Genomic DNA, 15,433 nt, shown 5'->3' with positions numbered 1-15,433 from the left:
CTGAGGTTATAGGAATGTCAATTATCCTGACCTAGTCCTTTCACATTGTATACTTATATTGAAATGCTACATTATAAATCAAAAATGTGTACAATTACTGTGTTAAATAAAAATAAAAATATATTTTAAAAGAATATGGGCCGGGGATTTAGCTCAGTAGTTTTGCCGCCTGCTGCGCAAGCGCAAGGACCCAAGTTCGATCCCCGGTACCAAAAAAAAAAAAAGAATATTTAGCACAAAGTCAGTATTTTGTTAAATGAATGAATAACAGCTAATAGTGCATTTTAAAATGGGGGTAATAACAGGAACACTGAAATTCATGTCTCACTCTTTCTTCTTCAAGGTAAATAAACTGATTTTATTTATTTGTTTATTTTCTATGGAATCAGAGGTTGAACCTGGGTCCTAGCACTTACAAGGCAGGCGGTGGAATCACTGAGCTAAATCCCCGACCATATATTTCTTCACTTTTTTTTTTTTTTTTTTTTGGTACCAGGGATCTAACTTGGGACCTTGTGCTTTTGAGGCAGATGCTGGAACCACTGAGCTAAATCCCCAGCCCTTCAACTGATTTTATATAGCTGCATTTTTCTCCCCAAAGGCATTCTTTCCTAACTCTAATAATTAGGATTTCTCATTGCAGGATTCTTACCATGTTCCTCCAGGTTTTTATGGTAGAGTTCAAAATTAAACAAAGGGATTCTAGAAGGATCTAAAAGTTCATAGTTTGCTTTCCCTTCATTGCAGGTTTCCTGGTGCTTGCCTGCAGACATACCTTTAAAAGATAATCTCCTAGGACATAAGCCTCAGAGAAGCCTGACTAGGTTAGATAATTTACAGCAACAAAGTATTTGATTCTTACCTGTACACAACTTCTACAAATCCCCAAATACCCTCCTGGTTCTGTTAGGGAAGAAAATACAAACTACTTTATGAATTTAGCCATCAGTAGTATATCTTCTGAGTTGTCACTCTGATTTCACAACTACCTTCCATGGCCCACATCATAAGCTAAAATCTGGAACAGCACTTTAGGTACTTCTGCCCTGAAGGGTTTATGCCTTTGGGCCTGCCACCAGGCTCAGCCCCACCTAGGGAAAGTGGCCCCAGCACAAGAGGAGGAAAGGACACACCACAGGTGACCAGGAGGAGACCCTGGCTCAATGAGACTTCAGTTTCTAACCTTGAGAACCTACGGAATTGTGAAGGACTCCTGGGAGAAGCTGGAGTTAAAGATCATCAGGTTTTTTATTGCAACTGAAGCAGACTCAGACAGGATGGTCCCAGCCTTGAGAGGGGACAGCCTGGCAGTCATGGGATCACTTGTCACAGAAGCCCTGGGCACAGGCACAGTAATGGTGCTTGGAGAGCTCAATGCAGAGCTCCTTGAAGCAGTTGTGGAAGTGCAGGATTTCATGGTCAGGCACCCAATGCACTGGCCTGGCTGCATCCTTCACCAGGACTAGTGGTACATCAATGGGTTTCCCCATGGCTCCCAAGGTGTTCTGCACAGCCTCATCCACCTTCTGAGCAATGAGTGTTCTGCCTTCTTCTTCTGCCTGTGCCTCAGTAATTTCTAACTGGGCATTCCTGGTGTCACAGCAGTTGTCACACACCCACACGAGCGCAGGTCTCCAGCTGTACTCGGGCACTGGCTAGCTCTTAGATGAACAGCTGTCACAGAAGGCCTCCCCACAGCCCTGGCAGCAATGTTTAGTGTTATTGTCTCTAAGTGATGCCACACACTTGTTGCAGTTCAGGATCTGGGAGATGGGTCTCCAGTAGACAGGGGCGATCTGGTCTGTCAGCCAGGAAGTCACAGCCTTGGTGGGCTCAAGGCTAAGCTCAGATACCAACTGAGGCAGGAAGTTCATCCCATCCAACAGGCGCTGGGAAGCATGGTTATTGTATTTCAGAAACCTATCAGTTCCAGGCCACACACGTACAATCTCTGTCTGCACCACTGTATCCACAGGGTCTTTGTTCCCAAGCCAGTACTGCCGGCTCCAATAGATCACACCATGGTTAGGACATTCGATCACTCCTTCCTTCACATGGTTTATACTGTTCTTACATCCAATCCCACAGCTCACAGAGGAGCAGGTAAAGTACTCATCTGGGAAAAAGGAGCTGTGTGCCATCTGGTCATCAGGAATTTCACTGCTGAAGCAGTCGGTCAGTGGCTTCAGAGCTTTGAAGATGACCCCTGGGTGTTGAGGAGAATGGGTGGTACTGTTCTCTAGCTGCTGCTCCAAAGCACACCAGACCCCAGAGAAGTCTGAAGGGCAGGGGATTGTAAGTCCTTGTTCCCTTGTAGCGAATGGAACTAAAGGCTTTGTGGAAGTGGCCCAGCTTCCTGAACTGGTCCTAGATGAGCTTCTCCAGCCTATCTAAGGGGTGACCAGAGTCCAGTAGATGAGTGTGCACCGTCTCATGAAAATAGTACCTGCAGGGCCCAGAGTGGAGAAGGGGACATCCAGGCCACAGCAGGCAGAGGTAGCCTTAAGGTCAGATAAGCTTCGGAGGCATCTCCAAGGAATTTGAAGAGGTCATTATGCAGCCGATCTGCATGAGTTCAACAGATGATGATGTTTGATTTCCTGGCTTAGATTCACTGTAGCTCCCAAGAGCCCTTCCATGTCTCTCACTGCTTTGTGGACTGAGTCTTAGGCTGCCCACACACCCACAGTGCAGAACTTCTGGGAAGGGGAGGTTCTGAAGACTTAACAGCCAGCATAAAAAAAAGTGTGTAGAGGGTATGAGACTTTTCATCACCAGTATTTCCAAAAATGGAAACCACCTTCAGATGCTGATCCGTTTTACAGTTCAGTTTCCTAATTAAGTTATCTTCATTTGTTACCTGGATTTCTTCATTTTCATTTACTAGGAGAAAACTCACAACTTTCTCCATCGTTTTCTTCCTCTTGGTCTCCTCATCCATCTGTTCCACCTTCAGGGAGTCCTGCATCTTACTGATACTGTAGACAGTAATGGGGTGTCTCCTCTTGCTACCCCCAGAATGAGTTCTCTCCTGGCACTCCAGGCACAGGTTGTTTTTGCAGCTCTGGCACCTCACCAATGCCTGCTGCCAAACTCCCTGAGAATGCCCATTGGGACTCTTGCAGATGTTGCAGTAAGGGACATGACCAGCTTTGAGTCTTATCCACTCACGGTTTCACAGACCTTCCTGTGTGTGGAGCTCCTTCTTGCAGCGGAGACACTGAAAACTGAAGCACTCATGACACTCAAACAGCTTCATCAGTCCCACTGCAGCTATAACTTTCCTGGCACATCAGCCCTGGATTCAGGCCCTTCTTTGTTAGGGATGTCTGGGTATCCATGGCTCAGATTGGTAAGGAAACACCCAGCATGTAAGAATCACTGGGTTTTCTCAAAGAGTGGAGAAAATGGTTTTGAGTCCAAAGACCACACAGAACTTCCACAAGGATCTTAACACCTTAAAAAGGAAGAATTGTCCTATTATCATTTCTTACCCTTTCATAAATATTCAGATTTTTAATTTTCTGCTTCCTAAACTCTTGTATGGACAGCAGTGTTGATTTGGTTTGATGGCTTCATGTTCGTTAAAATGCAGGCAAAGATACAGTTAAAATGAATTTGATAGGGACTTTGATAGCAATCTGAGAAAGGTGTGATGTGTTACAGAGGTGGGCTCACTGCTGGGCCTCAGCCACAATGTTTTGGTGATGAAATAAAGTGGTCAGGAGCTTTTCAAAATAACTCAACTTCAAGTCAATATTTCAGGGGACCTCCTTCCTTGCCTCCCTGGCTTCCTCCTTTCCTGTTGTCAGTTGGGATCCACTGTTCAGAGTGAACTTCTCTCAGCTCCCACTAACCCGCAGGTGTGACCTGTGCCCCTTGAGTGTGATGGGGGCAATCCCATAATGCTCTGCTACTGAGCTTCCCCCAGTCCTGGAACAGAACTTTATTTTTTATTTTTTGGGACTGGGGATCGAACTCAGGACTTTGTGGTTGTGAGGGAGGTGGGCGAACCACTGAGCTAAATCCCCAGCCCCTGGAATAGAACTTCAGAAAGAGCTTTCTGTACCTAACCTGAGGGGTACAGAATGTTGGAGACTATTGTTTTCAGACTATCTTCTTTTGACCTATTATAACTTTTATACACTATATTTATTTTAATATAACCTTTAAAATAAGAATTCTATACTTCTGGAAAAAATATCTTCATTCAGTTTGAAAAATAATAGTTTTGGATTCCCTAGCCTAACTTCTAATTTGACTGTAAAATCATATTTTTATTTTTCAGAGTTCATTTCAATTCTCTGCAGAGGATTTAACAAGGAATACAAAAATCTCAGGTATTTTAGTTAGCTTATTTTTTAAATCCTCCTTTCATATAATATAAAAAAGTATTTTATTTCACATCTTTGCTGTTTACATTAAATTAAAATTATTACAGAAACAATTATTTCACTTGCCCTTTTGACATCTCATTGATCAATATTTAACTAAAGATATTAACTTTCTGTAGGATACAGAGAGACCAACAGAACACAAAATTTCTACTGAATGAATTTCCCCACCTTCTTGGTTATCGTACACCTGCCTTCCTTATAAGGAGAACAAGGAAGTAAATCATGTTGAAGTTGCTTTTAAACACAGCTTTTCTTCTTTACCTGTCCAGGTAGCCTCTGCTTTCATTTTAGTCTTAATGAAAACTTTTAAATTTACATCTCAAGTTTCTTTTCAAAGCAGTGTAAGTAGTATTTAAAATTTTATGCTTCAAGAAAGAAAGACTTTAATGATATTCAACTTTGGTCTTATAACATTGAAGGTAATTCATTTTTTACTCTGTCTGCACAGCGAGAGCTGAAACGAATGGGGATTGAGCTGCTTTGCTTCTTCTTTCTATTTCTAGGAAGGGATGATTGCGTACAAGGTAAGACCTAAGTTCTCTGATATATTGCTTTCACAGTATGCTTGACAAACCTGTCATTTGGTTCAGAAACTGGATCTGAAGTCATATTTTATATAATCTGTTTGATAGCTCTTTTGCCACCCGGTAAACACTTTAATAAATTACAGGTAAGCACTGGGCTCTTCCCCCGGTGAATGTTTAAGGCTCGAGATAAATAAATACAAAGGTTGTACAGACATTTAATTAAACATTACTGAACAATACGACTTCTTAGTGCTATTGTGATAGTTGTTTTGGAAACTTTTTATTGTACAACAAGGATTTGCTACTTAAGAGTAATAATCTTGAGAAGAGAGAAAGGATTTATTTCAAAAACAGAAGTACTACATGTAAGAATAGCAAGTTTAGTGGCTCCAAATAATGTTTTAAATTAAAGTGGCAGTTGTTAAATAAGGATAATAAACAAGATGAGCCTGTATTTGTGAACAGTTACTTTTAAACTTTAAGAAAAATGAGAATGATAATTTCTGGTTTACAAGGCACACATATTTGCAGTGTGAGAGATAAAAAATACCAATATTTATGAGAATGGCTAACATTATGAGGGCCAATCTTTGAAAATAAGAATCAACTTTGACATTGTTTTGCTCAAGTAATCTGAGAGGCACAGGTCTCCGACACGGAATGGATGGAAGTGACTTTAATCCCTGCCTCTTGCTGGGTTTGCGTGTAGGTGGCTGTGCCATGGGAGGTGCGGAGACCTGTGGTGACTGCTTGCTCACTGGACCGCAGTGTGCCTGGTGCTCCCAGGAGGTAAAACAAATGACCTCAACATGTTTCTAAAAATGGTTTACAGTTACTTCACTTCCTCAGTGACAGCTCTGATAGTGTCCTTTCAGTGGGATTGTAAAAGTAAAATATATCAAGAAAGAAAAACATAAATATTAGTGAATCAAAATGATATGTGTGTGATTACTTTTAAAAGCAGTTTATGGAAGGAAGTCAGCTTATTCTTTAAAAAATACTTAACTCAGTTTCTTTTATTTAACCTGATTTTCCTTTTATTTAGAAGCCATTTATAATGGATTACATATGAAATAGTGAGGCTTCTTGGATAGTCAGAGTCATTGAGACGATACTTTCTAAATTTAAACATATATTTGACATTAATAATATAGTTATATTCTACCTGGGAACTAGGATTTCCTGTGACTCACTGGTAGGTTCTATGAAAAGTATTCTAGGTTTAGAGGAAAGATTACTATTCAGACATTGTCTAATTTTTTAAAAAAATTTATTTTCATTGGCTTAATAATTCTGTACCATATCAAAGACAAAGCCCCAAACAGACATTTCTTATCTTGTCAAACTGTAAACTATGCAAATTAGTATGAAGATGATTTTCGAATATATAACAAACAATCCTAAATCATTGCCTATCCTGTGACTCTATACAGAAATCTGTAAATGATTCATGGTAATAAAGAGATATGATAGCTTTCTAAACTTTTTAAACAAGTTTTAACTTTTATCTATTGAATCTCATAAAGAGAACCTAAACTCAACTCTAACGCTACAATGCTAAGTTCAGCAAAAGCCAAGTAGCATGTCCAAAGGAAAACAAATCTAGACACAGAACTCAGAACTGGGCTGTAACTGTTAAACACCAAATTCCATGTGTATCCATGTGGCCTCACAGAGAAGAGAGCACAAACATGCCTCAATGCCCCACTACTGCAGTGACTGATGGGTCACAAACAAAATTCAAGGGAAAAGCTGTATTGAGCTCATGTATGAAAAACAGGATTGAGAGGAGCTGGAGATGTAGCTTAGTAGTTGAGGGCCTCCTTAGCATGTGTGAGGTCCTAGGTTCAATTTCAAGAAATGCAAAAATAGATAGATGGATGGATGGATAGATAGATAAACAATAGAATAAAAAAGAAAGCAGGATTAAGAATATACATAAGGGACTAACCCACATGTTTTATGCCAGAGACTTAAATAACAAATCAGTCTAAAATTTTTATTTAAACATAGTTTTTAGCATTAACTTAAAAGTGCTTCCTATGGTGCTACTGATAGCTTTACTTATGGATAATATTTGGCAACCAAATGATTGTCAGATCTCATTGCCATATTATTTTAAGAGGTCATTCTAATAATAGAAATCATCATTGTGTTAGTTGAGGTAGGTGCAGCAGTAAGTTCTGCTTCTAATTAGGGCAGATAGAAAGTAGCTTCTGTGGTTAATATCACCTCCTAACTTTTGGCAAAGGCTGTGACCACAGCAAACAGCAATAGTATTATGCTAAGAAGGATTCTGAAGTCGTCACTCTTTGCCTTCACTACATCATATGAAGCCATAGTTTGCTGTGCCTAGTTGAGAGCCTCAAATAGGCTTAGGCCTGACTACTGGTAAATAACAAATTGTAACCTTAAAAATAAATTTCAGAAGATATGTAACTTTCCCAGTTGGAAAAAAAAAAAAAAAGGCAAGAGTGGCTTAGATGTCTCAGGGGCAAGGAAATGAATATGCGAGTTCTTGCTAAGCTTGAGTCAAGCGGCTTCAAGTTCAGCTTTGCCTCACACCAGCTCCAGGGCAGCCTTGGCTGTCGGAGAAGACAGATATTTATCTTTTGGCTTCGTCTCTCTGCTCTACATGTTGCAGGATCAGAATGGTCACATCTGTGCTGAGAAACACATCTCACTGCCCTGCTACACAGGTGGATCTAAAGGGGGCTAGGAAACGCCAGAGTCCTGTACAGAAAGTAGGCTTTTACTCCATCTTCTCTTTTACTTTTCTTCCTCATCTTCAAATCTTGGAAAGTTCTAAAAGGCCCCAGACTAGACCATTTTAAGACACTCTGTTTAGAGTCCCCAAGAGGTTGATTTTAGTGAAGGAATGCTGTAATATAATACATCAATGAATAAAAACTGGTACAGAATGCCAAATAGGGAGATATCGTAATCCCAGTCCTGTAGGAATCTACAGAAAAATCTTTGCTTGTTAGTGGATTTGGCAATAGACATGTTGCAAAGCTTGGACAGTTTCAGGACTCTAGGAACTAATAAGTCATCCCAAACAAGTAATTTCACAGAATAATGTCAACTCCATGAATTCAACTACTTTAAGGGTCCATCATGACATAGGATAAAGCTTTTTTCTTTTTTTTTTTTCTGGTACCAGAGATTGAACTCCGTTCCTTGCACTTTCGAGGAAGGCGGTGGAATCACTGAGCTAAATCCCCGGCCCAGGATAAAGCTTTAACAAAATGATTTTTTTTTAAAAAAAATAATAACTACTCACCCAGGCATGGTGGTTCATGCCCGTAATCCTAGCATTCTAGAGGCTGAGACAAGAGGATCACCCAAGTTGAAGACCAATGTGGGCCTAATAGAGAGTTCAAGGCCAGCCTGAACTACATAGAAAGACCTTGTCTCAGAAAAGAACTGTTATAGGAATTCAATTAAATATAATTAAAGGACACAGCAGTTTTACTCAGAACTTTACTGGCAGAATTCTCTGGTTACTTAGCTATAACTTAACTTTAGACCTACAATCACAACCAGTCATGTGAGGATATGATATACTTAGAAGGGCAAGATGCTTAACTAGCAAAGCATGTTTAAAAGTTTAATTACTTGCCTGTTCTAAAGAAATGCAGATTTGTCTTTTTTTTCCTCTCTCTTTTTTTCTGTTTTAGAATTTTACTCACCCATCTGGAGTTAGCGAAAGGTGTGATACCCCAGCAAACCTTTTAGCCAAAGGATGTCAATTAATCTTCATTGAAAACCCTGTCTCCCAAGTGGAAATACTCAAAAATAAGCCTCTCAGTGTAGGCAGACAGAAGAATAGTTCTGATATTGTTCAGATTGTGCCTCAAAGCTTGATTCTTAAATTAAGACCAGGTATGGTATGATTTCTTAATAGAAGAAAGAGGAGTCTTATAAATAAATATACTACATGTGGTAATATTGCTATCTATTAATATATATTCTAGCATATCACATATCATTGATTATAATGACTCATTTTCTGTTCTCTAGGAAATTGCTAACATCTTTCTTTATTCATGCTGATCACTTGCACTCCAAATGTATTACTGAAGAAGCCTCCTTTAATAATAACCATTTGGATTACTCAAATGTTGCTCAGGCTTACCTCACATTTCTTCAAGGGTTGAAATGTAAATTTAAACTCCCCTTTGGATCACCTTTTCTAAAACCACACAAAAAAACTCTGCTTATCTTTCATCTAAATGGAGGCTAATTCTCCAAAGAAGATATAAAATATCCTAAGTTATGCCTACTTTAGTACTACTAAACTCACTGCTGAAAGATCTTCATGCGTTTATTCACTTCTAAACTCTACCACATAGTTCATCAAATTGTATGTATCTTTGTTAAATTGTTTTTGAAATGAAACAGCAGAACTAGGCTTGATGGTATGCACCTATAATCCCAGCTGCTCAGGAGGCTGAGGCAGGACAATCAAGAATTCCAGGCTAGCCAAGACAACATAACGAAGTCTTTTTAAAGGAAGGAAGGAAGGAGGGAGGGAGGGAAGGAAGGAAGGAAGAAAAAGGAAAGAAAGAAAAAGGAAAGGAAGAGAAGGGAGGGAAGAAAGAGAGAAGAAAGGAGGGAGAAAGAAAGGGAGAGCAGGAGTGAGGGAAGAAAAGAATGAGAGATAAAGAAAGAAAAGAAAAGAAAAAGAAAAATGAAATTGCAGCTGGTCCATAGATCACCTAGTTGTAAATAAATCTTGAGTTTTTATAGATTTGCTTTTCTTGTGGGACTTTGCAGGCAGCGAACAGACGCTCCAAGTGCAAGTCCGCCAGACCGAGGACTACCCAGTGGATTTGTATTACCTCATGGACCTCTCCGCCTCCATGAATGATGATCTCAACACAATCAAAGAGCTGGGCTCTCTGCTTTCCAAGGAGATGTCTAAATTAACTAGCAACTTTAGACTTGGCTTTGGCTCTTTTGTGGAAAAGCCTATCTCCCCTTTTATGAAAACAACACCAGAGGAAATCGCCAACCCTTGCAGGTAAGTAGGTGATTCTCTGGTATAACTGTGCACTGATTTCTGTAGAGATACCCCACCCTATCCCCTGAGCTGCACTTGCAAGGTACTTGCCAACTCCCTAGGATTCCCATCCTGTTGGTTAGGATCTCAACAGTTTTCTCAGGGCCCAGGTTGTTTGCAGCTAAGTTGAGGTCATCTTTACTGCGTGGTTCTAGCCTTGGGTCCTTGCAGCCTCTGCTTTCTGCATAGGCAAACTAGGTTTTGTGTTCTGCAGGCAGGAGGACTGAGCCTTTCACTATAGGTTCCATTCAGTTGTGCTCCCACCCCTATCCCCTCAAAGACCTTTGATCCTCAATGAACACCACTTTCTGAAGCTACTTGGCAGTGATGTACATATTCTGTCTTCCTCTACTATAATGATGTCTGTCAAAATAATTTTTGCTGCTTCCTCTGACGTACTTTGGGAAATGTGGGTTTTACTCATTGCTTGGAGAAGGACTTTGCAGCCAACATTGCTATTAAATTCAATAGGAAATGAGGCAATGACTCCACTGTAACATGCTATAGTCATTTATTAAAACAGTGTATTATGCAGGTGATGGTCAGGGGCAAATAGCTCTGTGATGGCTTACCTGTACTGTCAGTGACATGTTGGAAATCAAATTATTTAATAGCCTTGTATTGAAGAAGAACTACCATTTGCCAGACCCTGTGGTGAAAGCTTTATATATATGACCTCATCCAACCTCTGTAATGACAGCAGCTTAAAGCAAGTTTCAACAGCCCTATACTCAGAAAAGGTAACAGTGGCTCTGAGAGGTTAGTAACTTGCCAATGGTCACATGACTAATCAGTGATTTGTAACAAGATATGAATTTGTCTAAAACCAAGCTCTTTGCTATGTCTTCTAGTACATACAAAATGATTTTCCAAATGTATATTAACTTTTAATACTTTTGTACACCAAAGGAATCAATCTCTATAAAATATAAACAGGTTTCAGTATATTATTTAACAACACTTCGGTCTAGTTCTTACCTGTAATCTAACAGAGAAAAAATAATTTAACCACGAAAGGAATTTTCAATGATTAAAACTCTTAGGAATTACGTTTGGTTGAAAGTACTAGAGACCAGGGCTTTAAAAGAAGAAAAAATTTTAAATCTTTCACACAAAGGAATTTCAAAGAAAGGCAGTTCAGGGCTTGTATGGCAGCCCTACAAATACCAGGAATCTAACTGAGCCTTTTCTGCTTTCTGTCCACCATCCTTAGCACTTGGATTTCATATTCATGGTCCAAAAAGGCTGCTGGCTCTAATTATGATTTTCTCATTTCAGGCAGCAAGATAACAGGGGAAAGGGGGAAGATAAATAAAGGGGACTCTGCTTCCTCTTAAAGCTATAATTGACATGCACTTAAAATGCATACATCAAAAACACACAGTTTGATGGGTTTTGATAATTGAACCTACCAGTATAATCAACGCCCAAGATATGATGCAAAACATTGTCCTCACCATGGAAATTTTTCCCATGACCCAATAAGTCAATTCTTTTTCCTCAGAAGGAAATGCTTTCTGATTTATATAGATTGGTTTTGCCTATTCATAGATTTTATGTAAATGAAATCATACAGTATATTTTGCTCAACATAATGTTTTCAAGATTTATTCATGATTTTGTGCATATCAGCAGTTTGTTCCTTTCTGTTTTAATAAATACCCCATTTAAGGATTTACTACGTGTTGTTTACTCATTCTTCCACTGATGGACTTTTATGTTATTTCCATTTTTTGACTGTTGTGAAAAATGCTGCCATGATCAATTGCATATAATCTTGGTATGGATATGTTTTTATTTTTCTAACATGTTTAAATAGACTGGAAGTACTGTACTCATTGTAAGATAAGTGTGCTTTTAATTTTTAGGGAAAACATCAAACTAATGCAGATATACCACTTTTTACATATCCATCAACAATGTGAGAGGGTTCCCCATCACATCTATACTAACACTTGGTGTTAGCAGAATTAAACTCACTTAATTCTTTTGGCTCATTGAAAGAATTAGTCTTTTTAACTTTAGCCATTCTAGTAGGTCTATAGTGGTATCTCACTATACCTTTCATTAGCATCTCCTTAATGAGGAATGATATTATACATCTTTTCATGTGTTTATGTGCCATTCTTATTTCTTGTTATATGAAATATCTTTTCAACTCCTTTACCCATTTTTAAAAATTAGATTGCTTTCTTAATATTGTATTGTAAGAGTTCTTTATATATTCTGGATACAAGTTCTTTGACAAATATATGTTTTGCAAATATTTCCCCAAGGTTTTGGAATTCTAACAATTTGTCTAATGAAACAAAGGTTTTTAATTTTCTGGTTAGTGCATTTCTTTCTAAGAAATCTTTGCCAATTCTAAGAAAACAAAGATTTTTTTTATGTTTTCCTTCAGAAGCTGTAAGGTTAAAGCTCCTAAATTTCATCTTATAATCATCAATGAGTTGTAAAATTTGGAATGAGAGTAAAAGGTCTAGTTTCATTTATTTTTATTTCCATGCAAATAACCAATTTTTCTAGCTGTTTGCTAAGCAAAACTTTCCACATCAAATTTTCTTGATGTCTTTGTTAAAAAGCAATTGACTGTACATGTGTGAGCCTAATTCTGGGAACTATTCTTTTTCATTAATCCACTCATTGACTGCACCCACGTGGTACTAATGCCTCACTTACCTTCCTTACTGTACTTTCATAAAAAGTCTTGAAATCAGGAGTGTAAGTCCTCCAACTTTATTATTCTTTTGTTTTGGCTATCTTAGATCCTTCATATTGGCACATAAATTTTAGAATCACTTTCTTCAAGAAATAGGCTAAGATTTTGACCGAGATTATATTGAAACCGTAGATCAGTTTGAAGAATGAACATCTTAAACATACTGAATGCTTTGATCTGCCAAGCGTTTCACATGACATATATCTTTGCTTATTTAGATATTGTTTAGTTTCTCTGAGCAATCTTTTACTATTTTCAAGGTAGATTTTGAACATCTTTAGTTTTATTTATTCCTAGGGGTATGTTTAAAATTTCATTTTCCAATGATTTGCTGGTGATTTATAGAAATACAACTGATTTTGCACATTTTGCATCTCTAATAAATTTTCTCATTACAATAATTCTAGTCTGATTTCATAGATCCTCAGAATTTCTGTGTACATGATTATGTCATCTATGAATAACTTCTACAGTATCTACGCCTCTTTTTTCTTTTTCTTGACTTGTGTTGGCTAATGTCAGCAATGAAGTTTTACATTGGTGAGAGAGGACATCTTTGTCATGATAATGCTGTTGGGGGAAAGTTGGAACATTTCACCTTTAAATATGTTGTTATCTAGTGTTGTTTGGACTTTCTTTATCAGATCAAGAAAATCCTCTTCTATTCTTGGTTTGGTAAATTTCTCATGTTTTGTGTTTTTTTTTTAATTATGAGTGGATGTTGGATTTTATTTCTCCAAACGAATTTTGCCAGAAATTTTACCCAATACCTTAGACTTGCATGTGACCACAGCCAGCTGCAAAAGAAGCATACTCTCTCCCCCAAAACAGGATTGCTAGGGAGAAAAAAAGATGGACGCTATGCAGCATTGAAAAGTTCCTGCAACTCTGTGCACACAGATTTCTAGAAAGAGTGATAATGACTTGCATTCTCAAAATTCTAAATAATAAGTAATAAGGATGATTATCATTATTAATTATTGGATCCATTTATTAAGAGAAATAAGCTCAGTACTAGGAACCTTTTAATGTCTAATATAAAACATTTCTGACGCTTCTGACATTATTTACAATCAGAGAATATTGTACCTATCTAAAATTTGTACTTAATTCTTTCCCAGATTACGTCTTTCTCCTGTAACAAGCTTCAATAGAGTCTAGTAGGACAATTCTACCAAGGATTACAAAATATTAGCTCTGCCTCTGGGGTATATTTAAAATCATTCTTTCTGTCACAGACCAGATAAGAGGTAGCAACACAGAGTACATTAACAGCCATCTGAAACATAGAGTCTAAAGTGTTATCAGAGGAAAAAATTAAAATTAACAAGGTTCAATGGCTCAGCTGAGTTCACAGTGCAACACATTAAACTAACAAGGAAGCCCTATCCTTAATGAGGCTTCTAGAAAAATCAAAGCAGTTTGGCATTCCATTTAGCTCTGATTTATATGTTTTTTATTCATGCATTCATTTGTTCAACAAAAATTTATTGAGCTCCAACTATGTACCAAGCATTGTGCTACGTATGGGGATATCTGAGGAAAAGACCTAGGTGCATTTAGGAACTGAAGTTCTTTGGGGAGCAGGCTCATCATATCACAGTGGCTGTAAGAGTTGGATGAGATCATGAATAGAAGCCTTTGGCATTGGGGCTGACCATGATGAGTTCCTAATAAATAGTGTGTACCATTAACAACCATAGAGTGTGGCTTGGGGGAGACCCGAGCACTGCACAGGGTATAGCAAGCAGGGATCTAGAAGAGTATATGTACCTGATGTCTTTAAAAAATCAATATGTCCTATTTTGAAAAGATGTTTCTTTTATTCTTCCTGGAAAAATTCAAGTTATAAATAGAAAGTTATAAAGTTTAAAAAATTATAAAGTTTTAAATTAAAATTATAAATAAGAAGTCTTTTTCTGCTGCAACATATTCTATTTTCCTTTCTCTTTACAATCTTAGTTCTCTCAGTTCTTGTCTAAATAGCACCTCATACACAGAAACACAACAAGATGAAATTAACCTTTTATTAAACTAAATCACTTTACCTGTCAATAGGGATAATAATATTGATTTCTCAATCATGAGAATTGAATGAGCTCAGACTATTACAGATATTCAAAACAAGTATTAGTTTTCTTCCTCTCAATACTTATTTTACCTCTAGTTATTTTGACCTGATGGTCTTGAAACTTTTGGATCTCAGGACTCCCATACACTCAAACTTTAAGACCCCAAAGAGCTTCAGTTTTATAGGTATTGATGGTTACTTTATTTAAAAAGTTTGTTACTATAATATATTTGTATGGAAATAATCATATTTTCCAGAACAAAAGAAAAATTAGCAAGTTTTTTAAATTCTAAAAAGAATGATACTATTTTATATATTTATTAAGCTGTTAAACATCAGGGTCAAGAGACAAAAATTGGATTTTTGTGTCTGGTTCTTAATTTAATTTATTTCAGTAGTTTTTTTTTCTGGTAGAATTTCATGGAGAAAACCAAACCTCACATGGATATATAGTTGTAAAAGACAGAAGTACTTAATAGCTTTTTCCAGTGACTTGTGGACATTCTTCTTTGATATTACATTCAAACTAGATGTCAGGTGCAAGTTTTAATGTGGAATATGAAACAATACCTATGAACATTTCATATTCTGTTACATTAAAATCTGCCAGTCTTTCTTGCACTTTGATTCTTTGAGCAATGCATAATTTTGCAA

The 15,433-nt window shown here is 37.6% G+C and overlaps 1 protein-coding gene and 1 pseudogene across 5 annotated transcripts in view; one reads left to right on the top strand and one right to left on the bottom strand.

Annotated features, from left to right (window-relative positions):
• Itgb6 (integrin subunit beta 6) overlaps positions 1 to 15,433 on the top strand; it is a 149,721-nt gene that overhangs the window by 50,990 nt on the left and 83,298 nt on the right. The window contains exons 3-9 of one of the 5 annotated variants that reach the window (XM_021265738.2): positions 4,289 to 4,340; positions 4,514 to 4,738; positions 4,846 to 4,921; positions 5,634 to 5,713; positions 7,569 to 7,668; positions 8,605 to 8,809; positions 9,704 to 9,950. In XM_021265738.2, coding sequence (XP_021121397.2) covers positions 4,907 to 4,921; positions 5,634 to 5,713; positions 7,569 to 7,668; positions 8,605 to 8,809; positions 9,704 to 9,950 — 647 coding nt within the window. In that variant the 5' untranslated portion in view covers positions 4,289 to 4,340; positions 4,514 to 4,738; positions 4,846 to 4,906. Of the gene's footprint in view, positions 1 to 4,288; positions 4,341 to 4,513; positions 4,739 to 4,845; positions 4,922 to 5,633; positions 5,714 to 7,568; positions 7,669 to 8,604; positions 8,810 to 9,703; positions 9,951 to 15,433 lie in introns of those variants that run through there. The other 4 variants (XM_004835884.3, XM_087199250.1, XM_087199255.1 and 1 more) reach the window with 4 other exon arrangements.
• On the bottom strand, positions 1,230 to 3,341 carry LOC101701167 (zinc finger FYVE domain-containing protein 1 pseudogene; annotated as a pseudogene).

This window comes from Heterocephalus glaber, unplaced genomic scaffold (genome assembly GCF_053883595.1).
Source record: "Heterocephalus glaber isolate CG9 unplaced genomic scaffold, H.glaber_assembly_v1.0 deba00000347, whole genome shotgun sequence".
In the NCBI taxonomy this organism is placed as follows: domain Eukaryota; kingdom Metazoa; phylum Chordata; class Mammalia; order Rodentia; family Bathyergidae; genus Heterocephalus; species Heterocephalus glaber.
Note: the sequence above shows the minus strand (reverse complement) of the source record. Positions and strands in the feature narration are given on the sequence as shown.